The sequence below is a fragment of the Temnothorax americanus genome, unplaced genomic scaffold (genome assembly GCF_048541705.1).
Source record: "Temnothorax americanus isolate GAGA-0224 unplaced genomic scaffold, ASM4854170v1 Scaffold24, whole genome shotgun sequence".
Classification (NCBI taxonomy): domain Eukaryota; kingdom Metazoa; phylum Arthropoda; class Insecta; order Hymenoptera; family Formicidae; genus Temnothorax; species Temnothorax americanus.
Genome location: NW_027509381.1, coordinates 1,231,384 through 1,247,440, shown reverse-complemented (window position 1 = coordinate 1,247,440; position 16,057 = coordinate 1,231,384). Strand labels below are relative to the sequence as shown.

The 16,057-nt window shown below is 28.8% G+C and overlaps 2 protein-coding genes and 1 long non-coding RNA gene across 5 annotated transcripts; 2 read left to right on the top strand and 1 right to left on the bottom strand.

Moving 5' to 3' along the window:
* The first annotated feature begins 121 nt into the window (after positions 1–121).
* Positions 122–6,718, top strand: LOC143898867 (uncharacterized). The gene is made up of 10 exons (XM_077408649.1): positions 122–1,103; positions 1,309–1,644; positions 1,971–2,175; positions 2,280–2,435; positions 2,814–2,866; positions 3,908–4,270; positions 4,520–4,855; positions 4,987–5,191; positions 5,333–5,488; positions 5,665–6,718. The coding sequence occupies exons 1-10, from the start codon at positions 745–747 to the stop codon at positions 5,710–5,712; spliced, it is 2,217 nt and encodes a 738-aa protein (XP_077264775.1). The 5' UTR covers positions 122–744; the 3' UTR covers positions 5,713–6,718.
* A 2,681-nt stretch (positions 6,719–9,399) lies between these two features.
* Positions 9,400–14,216, top strand: LOC143898766 (putative odorant receptor 85d). Of its 3 annotated transcripts, none has more exons than XM_077408457.1 (7): positions 9,400–10,485; positions 10,809–11,200; positions 12,423–12,758; positions 12,915–13,116; positions 13,211–13,360; positions 13,434–13,589; positions 13,965–14,216. In XM_077408457.1, the coding sequence occupies exons 2-7, from the start codon at positions 10,839–10,841 to the stop codon at positions 14,013–14,015; spliced, it is 1,257 nt and encodes a 418-aa protein (XP_077264583.1). In that variant the 5' UTR covers positions 9,400–10,485; positions 10,809–10,838; the 3' UTR covers positions 14,016–14,216. The 3 variants fall into 3 exon arrangements, with proteins under 3 accessions (XP_077264583.1, XP_077264582.1, XP_077264584.1); XM_077408456.1 differs by having other exon boundaries at positions 10,448–10,501; positions 13,965–14,215; XM_077408458.1 differs by lacking the exon at positions 13,211–13,360 and having other exon boundaries at positions 10,448–10,501; positions 13,965–14,203.
* On the bottom strand, positions 11,207–12,634 carry LOC143898787 (uncharacterized). The gene is made up of 3 exons (XR_013257296.1): positions 12,518–12,634; positions 12,130–12,237; positions 11,207–12,058 (listed from the first exon to the last, which is right to left on the bottom strand). It is a non-coding gene; the product is annotated as an uncharacterized LOC143898787 (long non-coding RNA).
* Positions 14,217–16,057: the final 1,841 nt, after the last annotated feature.

The window sequence follows — 16,057 nt, the reverse complement described above, 5'->3', positions numbered from 1 at the left end:
TAACGTTCAGCAATAGTTCCAACAAGTTATAAAATATTTACCGTCGATTAATAATTACCGTGCCCAAAATCAATACAAAGCTGCAAAATTTATTGCCGCACTTACATCCTCTGATCCCTGATTCAGAAGAATATCTAATATTGTAATATATGTATGGAATGCTGCATTATCTAGAATTTCCAAACGTCTAATATTTTGCTTTGCATTTTAATATTTTATATTTCTCCGGAAGTATTACCATATGTCAAGATACAATACTGTGTGTCTATATTTAACAACCAGAAAAAAAACTGCACACGGGGAGGTTGATGCATGAAGATATTATTATCTGAAGGACATAGCAATCTGAATAATAGAAATTGCCGCATATGGGAAGGGGACGTTAAGCAATACATATTATTATTGGGGAGATCGCAAAGCTATAGACGTCAGTCGCTCCCTCAAGAATTTACTGTGCACCATAATATTTCCCGAGAAAATATTTTTATTGTAACATGATCTGAACCTGAACTAGTAAATGGTGAAAATCGTTGAATGAGTTGTAATTTAACTTAATCAATTTATTGTTGTTTTATATTGTAAGATACACGAGATTTCACGTTTAAAATAAGAAAAAAAATATACATATACATATATGTAGAGAGGGGAATTATAATCTCTAAAAAATGATATACGGGCACACGCGGTTTATCTGGAGAAAAGATACTGATTGACTCTTCGACGGAAATCAATCGGAAGTTAAAAATGCGAATCTTAGCTTTTACGTTTAGAATATTAATGATTTGTGGATGCTGGATACCAGATTCCTGGACGTCGTACCAACGGTCAGTTTATCACGTGTACACTATTTTCGTAATGTTACTAATACACACGTTTATGTTATCGCAATTGGTGGATCTTATTATGATCGTGGACAATTCCGATGATTTCACCGATAATTTTTACGTGTTACTCGCTATGATTGTTTCTTGCTGTAAGATGTTCGCTCTATTAATGAATCGCAGCAATATTGAGATGTTAATCGAGGTTCTTGTGAGTAAACCGTTCCAACCGGTTGAACTTAACGAGGTGAAGATTCGGCAGAAATTCGAAAAACTCATACAGTAAGCATCGCGAGCTAGCATCAGCTATTATTGCTCTACTGAAATACATACAACAATATTGCATATTAACTTGCTTGCGCGCCGTTACATATTAAGTTTGCTTCTTATTTATGTGAATAAACAAATCAAACGTAACGCTTTAGCGCAATTGAAGAAAATATTGAATAAAAAGTGAAACGCGAAAACGTCTATAGTCATTTTACAGGTCGAATACGCTTCATTATTTTATCTTAGTCGAGTCAACGTGTCTATCTGTTGCTGTGACGTCATTACTGACGGAATTCGGGAAAGGAAATTTGACGTTCCGAGGATGGCTACCGTTTGACTATTCCTCGTCGCTACTTTTTCCATTCGTATACGCTCATCAATTGATAAGTTTTACAATTGGATCTGTGCACCATGTAGCTTGCGATAGTCTCATATGCGGATTCCTGGTGCACATTTGCTGCCAGATAGAAATACTGGAGCATCGTTTGAGGAAAAGCGTATATGATCCTAACATTATTCGCGAATGTGTTCTTCAGCACAACCACATATTCAAGTTTGTTTCTATATTTAACGTAAAATTACGTAGTGCAAACCACTATTTTTTAGATATATATATATAAGGTAATTTTAGTTTTTAAAGATAATAGTTTTGAAGATAAAGGAGTAATGAAATTCCTTCTACTAAATATATTTCTTTGTCAAATTGTACATATTCATATACTTTTAATTGATGTATATACTTTACGTCAATTAAAAGTTTGTAATTTTTGTAAAAATAATTTTCATCTGCTGTTTATATACTTTTATCGTACGTTTTTTACATTTTTAAGTTTTATACATTTTTTCAATTATTGCATTATTACTTTTTACCAATTTTAGATTTGCTCGTACCGTAAATGAAAAATTCAGGATAACTATATTTGTACAGTTTGTTGTGAGTACATTAGTGATGTGCTTTAATTTGTATCAATTTACCAAGTCATCGGCGTTAAAAACAAAGTATATGCATTTAATATTGTATACGTGCTCCATGCTGTCACAAATATTTTTCTATTGCTGGTACGGGAACGAAGTTAAATTAAGAGTATGTATATTAAAAAAAAAAAATAGATATTTCTTCTAATTAAAATTTTTAGTATATTATGTGGATAAAATAAAGAGTAGGTCCCTTAATTGTTAAAAATACAGAGTCGACAGTTAATAAATAATGTGTTCGAAATGGATTGGTTTAAGTTAAATAAAAACGCTCAGAAAGCTTTATTAATGATCGTAAGACGTGCTGCAGTTCCAATTGAATTTACTAGCGCCTCTGTTATTTCTATGAACCTGGATTCATTCGTGGGTGTTAGTATCGAAATGTGTCATTATATGTATAATTAAACAGAAGCCGTAAATAAAATTTTAATAACGAATGTACTTTTTTTTTAATAAGATATATTATTTAATATACATATTTTATATTATTTTTAATATATTTAAATACTGATATTTGTGAGTATATTTAAATATTATTATTAAATATGGGACACTATATTATATATTATTTAATATATTTTATTATTTAATGAGAGAAATATTATTTTGTGTGCCTATATGTTAATAGTAATTTAAATATTTAGTACATTTAATAAAAAGAAATTCATTTCAATTAAATATATATTTATATATATTAATTATAGGTTAATAAATATATATATTCACATACAATAATTTCTGTTGTAGTTGCTCAAGACATCGTATTCAGCTTATAATATACTTCAGCAAACGCAAGGATCGTAATGTTGGAAACATATAGTAAAGCAAAATATTGGTGTAATATAGTACGCAATGTGAATCTGTCACAAACATATATAAATATCATACAATATATATATTTTGTTTAATACTAACAATTAACTCTTGTATTGTTGATATTATAAACAAAAAAAATTACTGAAATACTTGTATTACAATTTTTATTGCAACTTATCTTAACATGCGGGTTTTACTTACGTCATATACTAGTAAGATTGTATACTTACATATGTATTATATTAGAAATTATAATTATGGAAAAACTGGAAAATCAATAATAATAGGGTCAATATACAAAAAATAGGGATCAGGTTAATAGGAATTAAACAGAAAGAAAAAGAAAATCTATCATCTATGAAGTCGATAAACTAATATTTTTGTTATTTCCAGATAGAGGTAATATTTTCTAGGATACTGAATGTTTCCTAATAGAAGCATGGGAGTTACCAATGTCAATATTTTATGCGGCGTACGGATATACATCTCGTCATGCGACATTCGATTGTCATTTTCTTTTTTTCAGCTGTGCTTTCTAACGTATCATTTATTTTTAAAGTATTAATATAACATACTACTATCAGACAAAGTCTATGCGGTCTATGCTTAACATTCGTGTTGCATGTAGAGGGACTTCGTTACAAATTAAATATTAAAAACAGTCGGATAAGGAGGGGTAAGTCAGAGGAAGGAACGAGGAGAGTATTCTTACTGGAAATTCGCAAATCTATAGACATTCTATACTTGTCCTCCTCGAGAGTTTGCCGCAGATTAGATTATTACTTGTGCAGACAATTTTGTGCAAATCATAACGTTTTACTTAGAGTTTTATTTGACAAAACTTTTGTATATTTATTTCAATTTATTAGAAAAAATTAATTACTCAATTTTTTTAGCCATCAGTTTTATGTATCTTAAATTTCATATAACTAAAGAAAGATAAGAAAAAAAAAAGTATATATAAATTTCTATTACGATTTAATTTTCACAGTAAATAAAATTTCAAAAAATATCATATTATAAAAAATGCGGGTATTAGATTCCACTTTTAAATTTCTAATAATTTGCGGCTGCTGGCGACCGGATTCTTGGACGTCATCATATAAACGCGTAATCTACCATGTGCATACATTCTTCGTGCTTGTGTTAGTAAACACATTTACTTTATCACAATTACTGGATATTATTCTTACCGTGGACAATGCAGAAGACTTCACCGATAATGTTTACATGTTACTTGCAACGACCGTCGCTTGTTGTAAAATGTTTAGTATGTTGGTAAATCGCAAAAATATTGCAAAGTTAACCAATATTCTTACGGAGAGACCATGTAGACCATTGAAATCGAAAGAAATGAAAATTTTCTACAAATTTGATAAAGGCGTGCAGTTAGTATTATACCTCGAAAACTCGAGATTTAAATATTTCTAATTGATATTGTTCACATTTTATACTTCTAAGTAGTAAATTAAAATATGTACAATATTATAATTTAAAAAATACATAATATTGTAATATTTATATTTATATTTATACTTATACAAAAATTACATATATTTAGAAAAAGTAGTAGATTGATATTAAGTGAAAGATTGAATTACAAATGAAACGCGACAATGTCTACAGCTATTTTGCAGAGCAAACACGATACATTATGCAATTCTGGTTGAGACGACTTGCGTGTGCATTACGTTAACGTCGTTACTCACGGACTTCAGGAGACGGACATTGACATTCAGAGCCTGGTTACCGTATGATTATTCATCGCCAGTTTTATTTCACATCACGTATGCTCACCAATTGATAAGTTTGATAATCGGATCCATCCTTCATGTCGCTTGCGACGGCCTGATTTGTGGACTATTGGTGCACATTTGCTGCCAAATTGAAATATTGGAATCTCGTCTGAGAAGAATAGCACATGAGCCTGATATTCTTCATGAATGCATTCTGCAACACAATCGTATTTTTGAGTTTGTATTTATATATAGAGATGTAGTTGACGCTATAAAAAAATATTTGTATTGCCGTGTTAATGAAGATGTCAATGTAGCTGTCATTTGGATTCGCAGATTTTGTAACAATTAACTGTATTTAATTGCAGCTTTGCTCTTACGGTTAATGAAAAGTTCAGGTTTACTATTGCTATTCAATTTATGGTGAGCACATTGGTGGTGTGTTTCAATTTATATCAATTAACTAGGTCGACCACGACGAATGCAAAGTATGGTGAGCTGGCGTTATATATGTGCAGCATGCTGACGCAAATCTTTTTTTATTGCTGGTATGGAAATGAGGTGAAACTGAAGGTAAACGTGATTTTTAAAATAATAATTATAAATAAATAATAATTTAAACAAATAAATCAACTAGGTATAGTAAATAATAATTAAATTATTTTTTTATATAATTAATGTTTATATTTTAATATTATTTTATCACAAATATAGAGCCGACAACTTGTGAGTAACATTTTCGAAATGGAATGGTGTATGTTGGATCAGAATGTTAAGAAAGCTTTATTATTGATTATGAAACGTAGCGCAATGCCCATTGAATTCACCAGCGCTTATATTATTTCTATGAATCTTGATTCTTTTGTGGGTGTTAGTATAAAATGTTTGTTTTATCACAGTATTAAATGAATCTGATTGGATTTGCAATTAATAACAATATGTATAAATTTATCCAAATAAAGTAAAATAAATTGTTTTAATTTATTTTTGTATATTTTTTTCTTAAATCATTTCTAATTAAATTTTTTAATATTTATTTTTTACAGTTGCTTAAAACATCATATTCAGCTTACAATATCTTGCAGCAAGTCTAACACAAACTGATATGATAAAAATAATAATTACGATAATTTATAACATTGTAATATATATATTTGCATTCAAATAATTTTAAGATATAATGCAAACATAAAGAATGGAATATTATAATTAATATTGATTTTGGTAAAAGTAGTTTTTGTTGGTTAAAAGAATAAAAAGAAGTTATTTATGTTTATCTTTCTACGATAGTATAGCAATCGAGGGAGAGAAAGAGAGAGGAAGAGATAGAGAGAAAAAGAAAGAGAGACAGGGATAGAGAAAATGATTATATAGTTTAATAATATTAAACTATATTGTAGCATGTGTATATATGTCGAATGTATATAGATATTATAAATACATATAATGAAATTACATGCACATGCACGTTCAAATTTTTTATTAGAAGTTGTAGCATCAAAAGTCTACATGTAGAAAAAAGATGTATGGTATAATAGTATTATATACATCTAGCTTTTCGCTATGTAATAAAGGTAATATAAAAATGCTTTTTCTCAGAAATATATAATTTTACCTGTACAAATAACAGTACATATAGAATATTATAACTATAAATGATTGAAATTCAGTATTTGATTGTTTTTTCCTCTTTCGTTTTCTTCACTTCGTTTCCAAGAGCAAATACATTCGAAAATCGTCACACAAACGTGACCAATGTCGATTGGTTCTCTTGTTGCGCTTACTTCATGAGCGCTGCTGTCATGGTATACAGTTGTGTGGTTAATAGTGTAAAGTTAATAGAGTAACAGTGAAATATTAAAAAATAAATAGCGCGTGCATAGCGTGCGTCTGTGATGTTTAATATTACAAAACGTAAAAACTTTGCCCGCCACTATACATTTATGCAACAAGAAAGTTCAATTTAGTATGAAGTTGGGCAATATGTTTGTACACGGTATATTAAAACAAAATGTGTACCTTTTTAAAATATTAATTAGAAACTGCTTCTCTATAGGATCTAAAGTGTTAAAAGCACATTGTCCTAAAGCTTTACAAGTTTCAAACTTATATCTCTTGATAGTAAAAAAGGATAAAGAATTTTACTTTATATACCCCAAGGGGCCTTAAAGGGCGTTTTGAAGGGACGTACCCAACCCTAACCTCCAATTCATCCACATTACCTTACTGTTTCCTCCTTTGGACCAAACGGTTTAACGCGTCTCTTCCGAAAGACGGAGCCCAGTTTTCTCCGCATCTTGCACGGAGGGGCGCGGTTTTTTCGGAAAAAAACTTTTTCATGATTCATGACTCTATATAGTAGACTCGAACCTGGTTCCTTAGATTACGAGTCTGGCGCTCTACCACTAGACCACACCGCCGCTCTATCTCTTAATATAGTATTTGAAGCAATTAATGTTTCGTCGCTTTAAAATATATTAATCTCTATTATATGAAACATTTGAATATTTCCGACGATTATGTATAATGTATTTAATATAATGCAATATTCGTATAATATAGTGCAAGAAGTCTCCTAGCGTGCAATACAAAATGACTTTCCATATAAATATATTACTTATATCATTCAGGGAATATTAACATATTATCGTGCATAATCGCAATGAGACATTACAAGTGAGTAACGCATAGTGATTTACCTTCTCGCATATGGCTACAGAAGCTGCGTGAAACCTAGCTAGTCCGTCAAGCGCCAATATGGTATGAGCTAGGTCAAGACCAGACCAGACCAGACAGACGATCGGCCATGCGAAAGTTAAGAGGCGCGAGATCCTCGATCACCAGAAGCGTTGGATTTTTATTTTGCACGTATAAGCCCTTCCCGCTTAAGCGATGCTCCGGCCCTAACAACTTATTTATTTTATCCAAGGTATCTCTGGCATCATCAATATCTTTTAAATAATTTCTAACTGATTTTTTAATATTTATTTTGTTGCAGTTGCTTAAAACATATTTAGTTTACAATATAGATATTGCAGCAAGTATAATACAGAGTGATATAATCTAAATAGTAATTAAAAGAATTCACACCATAATTATTATTTGCATTTAAATAATTTTAAGTAATAATGCAAACAGAAACAATGAAAAGTTATAATTAATATTGATTGTCGTATTTATTCTTGGATCTTCTTTATTCCGTCTCTGAGAGAAATACACTCGGAAATTGTCAAACAAACATGACATTTGTGCGCTATAGGTATGTTTCTAATTCGTGATAATACTATCCATATCGAAAAAAGAGTATTGTAAATTGCATATTATTACAAAATAAATAATATGATTCTAGTGATTATAAGAAGGTAATTGAACAAGCAATATCACTGAAACATCTGTAAATCGACCAATATTTAGATAAATTTTTGTCAGTTGATCGTAAAATTATATATTACGCTTTATATTCTTTTATTCGTGTACAATTTTATTACAATTATTTTTTAACTATTACTAAATTATTTGTTAACTATTTTAAAATTAAATTATTTTTTGACCAATATAATTTAATTAAATCTTTATTAAACTAATTTAAACAAGTAGAAACTTGCACATTGTTTCCTCGTAGTTTTTAATTGTGCAAGTAGAAACTTGCACATTGCTTCCTCATAGTTCCTAAGTGTGCAAGTTTTTATTTTATTCGAGGTATAATTATCGGTATTTATTTGTTTTGGCTTCCTCATAGAGGAAGCTTTGTTAGCAAAGGTTCTGATTTCACACTTAACTCTTTTGGGGACTGCGTAAATAATTATATACATTCACTAAAAAATACTAAAAATACTTGTCCACTTAAAAACTAAAACAATACTTTATCGATAAAAAAAATCAGCCCGATATTATAAATATTTGAGATAGCGATTTATTTTTAATTCTATTATATTTTCCAGTCTTTTCTACCCCTATTTCATATATAATTGGTTAAAATTTGGTTGATCAGATCAAGTTTTATAAAGCTTCTATGTATGTACAAATTCTTCGAAATTTCAAATGTGTGTAATACGAGATCTGATCAATCAAATTTTAATGAATTATATATGAAATATAGGGGTAGAAAAAACTGGAAAACATAATAAAATTAAAAATAAATCGCTATCTCAAATATTGAGAAAGCGGCAGCGTAAAACACATTTTTCAAAAAAAGGAAAATCTGCATAAAATCTATACCGGTAGACCGATTTCAATAAAATTTGAGGAGGACATACTTTCTATAATACTCTATTTGTGTGCAAAAATTCAAACTGGTATCTAAAAAATTGTAGAAGTAGATGCGTGTACAAAAATCCGTACACACACACACACACACACACATACATACATACTTCCGGACATTTTTTACTAATATGATTTTTCGATATTTTAGAACATTCTAAACCTATTTCCATCAAAATCTCAAAAAAAAATTTTTTCACCATTACAAAGCTTCCTCTATGAGGAAGCAAAATTACTATTTAAATAAATGTTTTTAAAACCGTTTTTTATATTCAATTGTATATTTTATATTACTACTACTATATCATAATACATTATTAATCTTTTTATCTGTAAGGGGTCATGCAGAATGAGAAAAATAAGGAATAAGAAATTATAAATATAGAAAGAATAGTTATTTGTGCAACAAGTGCTGTAGGGTATGCAAGTCGTGCGTAAAGATGAAACTTCCCGGGTGCGGTAACCGCACTCGCCTTCGGCTCGTGCGTCAATTTCACACCCGGGAATTTCCATCTTTATTTTATGTTGCAAATTAATACAGAGATAGAATCTCAATTTACTTTTGCAAATAGGGAACGTGAGACAAGACAGAGTATTTCATGTTTAACCACGTGAAATGACCACTAAGCACTAAATAAAAAAAAACATCCACTTTTTCAACACAAATCCTGTTACTGCATCCTTCTTTACATGTAAAGATGGTTGAAACTAACAAACATATATGAATAATTTATTAGAAAGCAATATTTGAAAAAGTGTCTTTTGCAGCGTCTTGCAAATAGGCAGGACAAGACGAGGCACTTTCATTTACCCGCCCCAACCGTTTTTCAACACGGTCTTCCCTCTTTTTTCAAGACACGGATTTATTTCTATATTTAATTCCTTGTTCCTTATTCCTCTCATTATGCATGAGCCCTAAAGGTATATTTGAAGGATGAATGCTGCGCTACTTCGAAGTTATGATTTCATGAAAAAAGGAATGGAGATTTGAGCACTAAGTAAAAGAAGAAGAAGAAGAAGAAATGACAAGTAAGAAAAAGCTTTGAGAATTCAACGCGGTTGCCAATGCGTAGCTTAACGTAGGTTATGTCGATTGTTAATAATTAATAGAATATACAGCCATAAATCAAACGTTTCAGTTCCGCTATTCTAGAAGTATCTGTAAAGTCAATAGCTATAGCAAGATTAAAATTTCAGAGAAAATTTAAATATGTATAACTTAAGTATCATAAAATTATATAACCTATGCCGATATTAAATAAAAATAGAATTTTTTATTCAATATTTGAGAATTCTATCTCGTATTTTCTTTACTCCGCCTCTGAAATATATTATTGCATCTAAAGATATATTACCGTAAAGTATGTGAATTTTGTTACCGTGTCGCATATCGACTCATAAATATATTATTTCACGAGGTATACTGCTGTATTGTGAGGGATACGTTATGAAATGTTTAATGCAGTTACCAGTTGCAAAGAGTGAAATTATAGACACAAATGTGGATATCTACATCTAAGAAATTCGATCCGACAACAAAGCTATAGACTGTCGACATTTATTGCCAGTCAGTCTAAAGATTTTGGTGCTTGCTATACTTATCGGTTGTGATCGCTTAAAGTATTTTTTATTATAATAATAATTTGATTTATTTTTTTACGGCAAATATTACAATGTTTACTTACAATTATTAAATTAATTAGGAAGCTTATATGAGTAAAAATGGAATATTTTTATTATTTACAAATAACATTTGTAAATAATAGAAAATAAAGAAATATATCTCTATTAAACACTTATGATATAAATATAGAAGCATTCTTTAATTGACAAAATTGCAAATTATTTTTAAGTTACGTTTAATTAATAATATTTTACGTTACACAAAGTTTGGAGGAAACAATTACATGTATTGTGTGCTTCGCAGGTGATATAAAAGAAGATAATCTTTTAAAAAATGCGCATACTTAACTTGCCTTTTATACTTTTAACAATATGTGGATGTTGGCGACCAAATTCTTGGTCATCGCTGTATAAACGTGTAGCGTACTATGTGTATACAAGCATAATAGTTTTCATAATAAATACCTTTATACTATCGTTATTAGTAGAAATGACTCTAATAATGGACAATACCGATGAGTTTTGCGATACTTTCTTTTTACTAATAGACCTGTTAAATACTTTCTTTAAAGCATTCATTTTGCTTATAAATCGCAAAAACATTATTATGCTAATCGACATACTGACAAAGAAACCATGTGAACCGTCGACATCGACTGAAATAAACATTGTCTCTAAATTCGATAAAAGTATAGAGTAAGTATTAACAAACATCAATAACATCATAATATATCGATAATTACTTAATATTAATGAAACTATTAAAATTTATTTTGTGTTATTTTTCACATATAAATTTTTTACGTAAATATATTTTTTTATTTAAATGCTTGTATAATATAATTAATGTATCAAAAATAGAAATGTGCAATAGAACACACACCTAAAAATTATTAAAAATATATTGCTTTTTTTATTTAACTCATAAAGTTCTCGAAGTCTTTTCTGTTTTGTTATTATATGTATCTTGGCTTTTAATAAAAAATTTTAGTATGAATGTATTGATATTTAGGCGTAAAATGAGTTGCTCTTTCCGAAAATCTGGTCGGCGAGAGAATGGAATACCTGAAAAAGAAGATTTAAAGTGTTGAAGGTGAAAGTAAAAGAAATAAGTGCGGTTAGGTCTGTTTCTACTGACAATTATTCAATTAATAACTAATTTCATCTGCTTTCTTGAGTTAGAATAAATCTATATGATTATTATTTGAGTGATTTACAATACCTATAAATTTTACTTAAAGCGATAGACAGAATTAAAAAAAACTCATGAACTATCTTTATTGCTTATCCCCGCAGGGTTTGCAAGACGTTTTTATAAGGAACGTTACCCAAACCTTTACACTACTACCCTTTCTCCTCTCACTTTAACCCTTTGGACCAACGGCTTAACATCTCTTTCCGAAAGACGGAGCCCAGTTTGCTCCGCACAGGAGCCTATCTTGCACGGAGGGGCGCAGTTTCGGAAAAACATTCCATGTTTACTTACATGGCTCTAGTGGACTCAAACCTGGTTCCTCAGATTTACGAGTCTGGCGCTCGGTAAACTAGACCACACTGATGCCGCCCCGATAGACAAAATTATTTATTAGTTAAATATTTTTTAGTAAATAGGCGAGGTTACTTACTTATTTACATCTAATTTGAATCTTTGTATTCTTTTTGGATCTCCCACTTTAATGCCGACTTCATTTTTGGAATGAGCAACTCCTTCATTTTACTATATAAAATACGGTCTAAAAATTTTTATTAGAACCAGAGTTAAGGATTTATAAGAGTAAAAAGTGAATATTATAAATAAATAAATAAGTAAATAAATAAATAAATAGGTAGATAAATAAAGATAAAAATAAATTTATATAAAATCTAAGAATTAAGATTATTATACATGTATTTGAGGAACATTTTATAATTATTTTAGAAATACTACTTGGTACTACGTATATCTGGAAGTGATAGCATGTTTATGGATGGTGTTATCTCTTTTATTCAATAACTTCAGAAATAGAATATTACCGTACAGAGCATGGTACCCATTTGATTATTCGTCAACGTTTATGTTCTCTCTGATGTTCACTTATCAACTGATAGGTATAGCTGCCGCAGATATCATTAATGTTGCTTGCGATACTCTCATCTGGGGATTATTAGTCCATATTTGCTGTCAAATTGAGATCTTAACTCATCGCTTGAGAAGAATTATATCTCATTCAAACGTTCTTCGCGATTGCGTGCATCATCATTATGATATATATAGGTTAAGTTTTACAATTTTGTCAATTTTATAAATCTTTATGATAGTTTTTAAATTAATATACATGTATTGTTTACATCTGAATATATAATATCGTTTTCATCAAGTATATTTTATTAAAATATATGTTATTACACAAACAAAATTATTAAATTTTAGGTTTGCGTTTATCGTAAATAAAAGGTTTAGACTGACTATTGCTATGCAATTTATAACAACTACATCGGTGGTATGCTTTTGCTTTTATCAATTAAGTATAGCAACAACGAAAGCCAGACATATTGAAATTATATCATATGTATCTTGTACTTTGATTGAAATCTTCTGCTATAGTTGGTATGGGAACGAATTAAAGACAAAGGTATGGTAATAGAGATTTAGTACTAGGAGTGATGGGTATCTACGCTTTTAATTAAATGCTATTGTGTATGAATTTTGTTGCAAAATTCTAAAAGTTATCAAAACATTTTAATACCTACGAGGGAGAGGGTCCCGTTTACCTGCATTACCAATTGCCAATAGCTTTGTTTGCTTACAACATTTTGTCGACAGCTTCGTTTGCCAATCGGGAATGTAGGCAAACGGAGCTTTCCCTCCTCTACGAGGTATCAGTAACATAAATATATTTTGTTTCTTACACAAATGCTATCTATGGATACATTGCATACATTTTAATAGAGTCAACAAATGAGTGACAATATTTACGAAATGGAGTGGCTGACATTGGACAAAAATAAAATAAAATCTTTAATGATAATAATGAGGCGAACAATTGTACCTATTCAGATTACTTGTGCTTACATTGTTCCCATGAATCTTAATACATTTATGGGTGTTAGTATAAATATTATAAAAGCTAATTTCGTCAAATTTTAGTTTTAGATATATTTCAATATGTTCTACGTATTTAAAGAATGATTTATACTATATTTATTTATTATATTATTAAAATATTTTTACAAATTCAAACAAATTTTATCAATTTAATTTTAATTATTTAATAAATTAAAATTATGTATATGCTGTTTATTAAATAAATTCGGAAAATACTGAAAATTATTATTTGAAATAATATATAAACAAATTTCAGCACTATATGTATTTAATGTTAAAATTTAATGTATCTAATATTAATATTGACGAAGTCAGCTGTATTAATAACTGAACAAATTTGGATGAAGATCAAGATTGTCTGTTTACTAATTCTAGATACTTAAAACGTCTTATTCTTTTTACAACTTACTTATACAAAATATGTAAGTGTGATTTTATGAGAGACTGATGGACTTAGAGCACTACTCAGATCATAATATTAAATCTGAGAAGAGGCAAGAAAAGAAGAAAGAAGATAGTATATTTGCAATTAGTAGTAACAATTAGTATTAGTTAGTGTCACCTAACACACTACATTTAATGTATCACTTTATTAAAGTAGAAAAATAGAAAAGAATGATCGAAAAGTGTTGTTTATTCTATTGCATATATTGTCTTATATTTTTACATTTATTAACATCTGTTTTGTATTTGTATTTTACATTTTATACTTTTTTGCCTATCCTGCCTTCTATGACACACTTTGTAATAATTTTCACATGTTCTGTTTTTAAGGTGAAAATCAGAAATTACAGTGCCTAAAATTAATATGGAGACAGAATCATATACGGCAAACTTTCAGTAACATGCAGAATGTTTATGAAAAAATAAAATATTTTTAAACTAAAGTGAAATAATATTATAATTGCATTATCTTTATTAAAATTTATAAAAATGATAAAATTGTCGACAGTATTCGTATATTCTTTCGTTTCTTATATGCCACTTCTAACTAAAACCGATGTTATATGTTACAAATATCGGCATACAAAAAGGTTCTATTTACATTTTTAGAGACCTACAATACCAGTATATGATAAAAATATATTTATAGAATCAATAAGAGATTCAAGTCCAATATATGTATATCTATTATTGATAATAACATATATAACTGTAAGGACAATGTGATCTTAAAGAAACATTGTGTGATCTATAAACGTTCCACGATTGTAATTCGTTCAGAAAATGTCTTGCTCGTTTTCTAGTATATTTTAAAGATGCTAAAATTTTGAAAATATAAGTGGTAAATAAAATTTCGTGCAAGAGATATTCTTCATGAATGCATTCAAAAGGTATACTTTATTTACCCCGAAGGGCCTTAAAGGGAGTTCTTCATGAATGCATATTGCAACATAATCGTATTTTTGAATTTGTATTTATGATACAGTTAATGTCACAAAAATATTAATATTGTTGTGTTAATAAAGATGTCAGGGCAGTCATTTTTACTTGCAGATATTAAAATAACAAAATGTGTTTAATTGCAGCTTTGCTATCACGGTCAATAAAAAGTTCAGGTTTACTATTGCTATTCAATTTATGGTAAGTATGTACAATGACGGTGTGTTTCATTTTATCAGTTAATTAAGTCGACCACACAAGGAATGAAAAGTATGGTCAGCTGGCGTTATGAAAGTATGTATTATAGCATATGCTGCATGATGAGTGACGCAAATCATTTTTTATTATTGATATAGAAATGAGATAAAACTGAAGGTACGCAATCTTCGAAATAATGAATTATGAATAAATTATAAATAAATAAATAATATCTAATAATTAATTATGAAATTAAAGCCTTGATTATATACATATAATTGATGGCTATATTTTAATATTATTTTGTAACAAATATATAGCCGGAAACTTGTGAGTAACATTTTCGAAATTGAATGGTGTATGTTGGATCGAAATGTTAAAAAAGATTTATTATTGATTATGAAACGTATATAGTACAATGCTCAATGAATTCACTAGTGCTTATATTATTTCTACTGAATCTTGATTTCTTTGCGGGTGTTAGTATAAAATGTTTGTTTTATCACAGGATTAAATAAATCTGATTGAATTTGCAATTAATAACATTATGTATAAATTTATCCAAATAAGGTAACACAAATCATTTTAGTTGTTTAGTTTTAGTTATTCATATGTACATATACGTTAGGGATTCAATTTTATCGGCGCTACAGCGGACTGCGCTATAGAGTAACAATACAGTAACAAAGGAAAATAGATTCCAACTGTTAAATCATTTTAAATTATTCTTAATTAAATTATTCTTTGACTACTAAAATTTAATTAAAAATTTCTATTAAATTAATATAAAAATTTATTATTATTTTTTTAAATAAACGTTTATAAAAATGTTTTTTATTCAAGTATTCATATTTTATTACTTCTACATGTTATTATATTAAAATCAA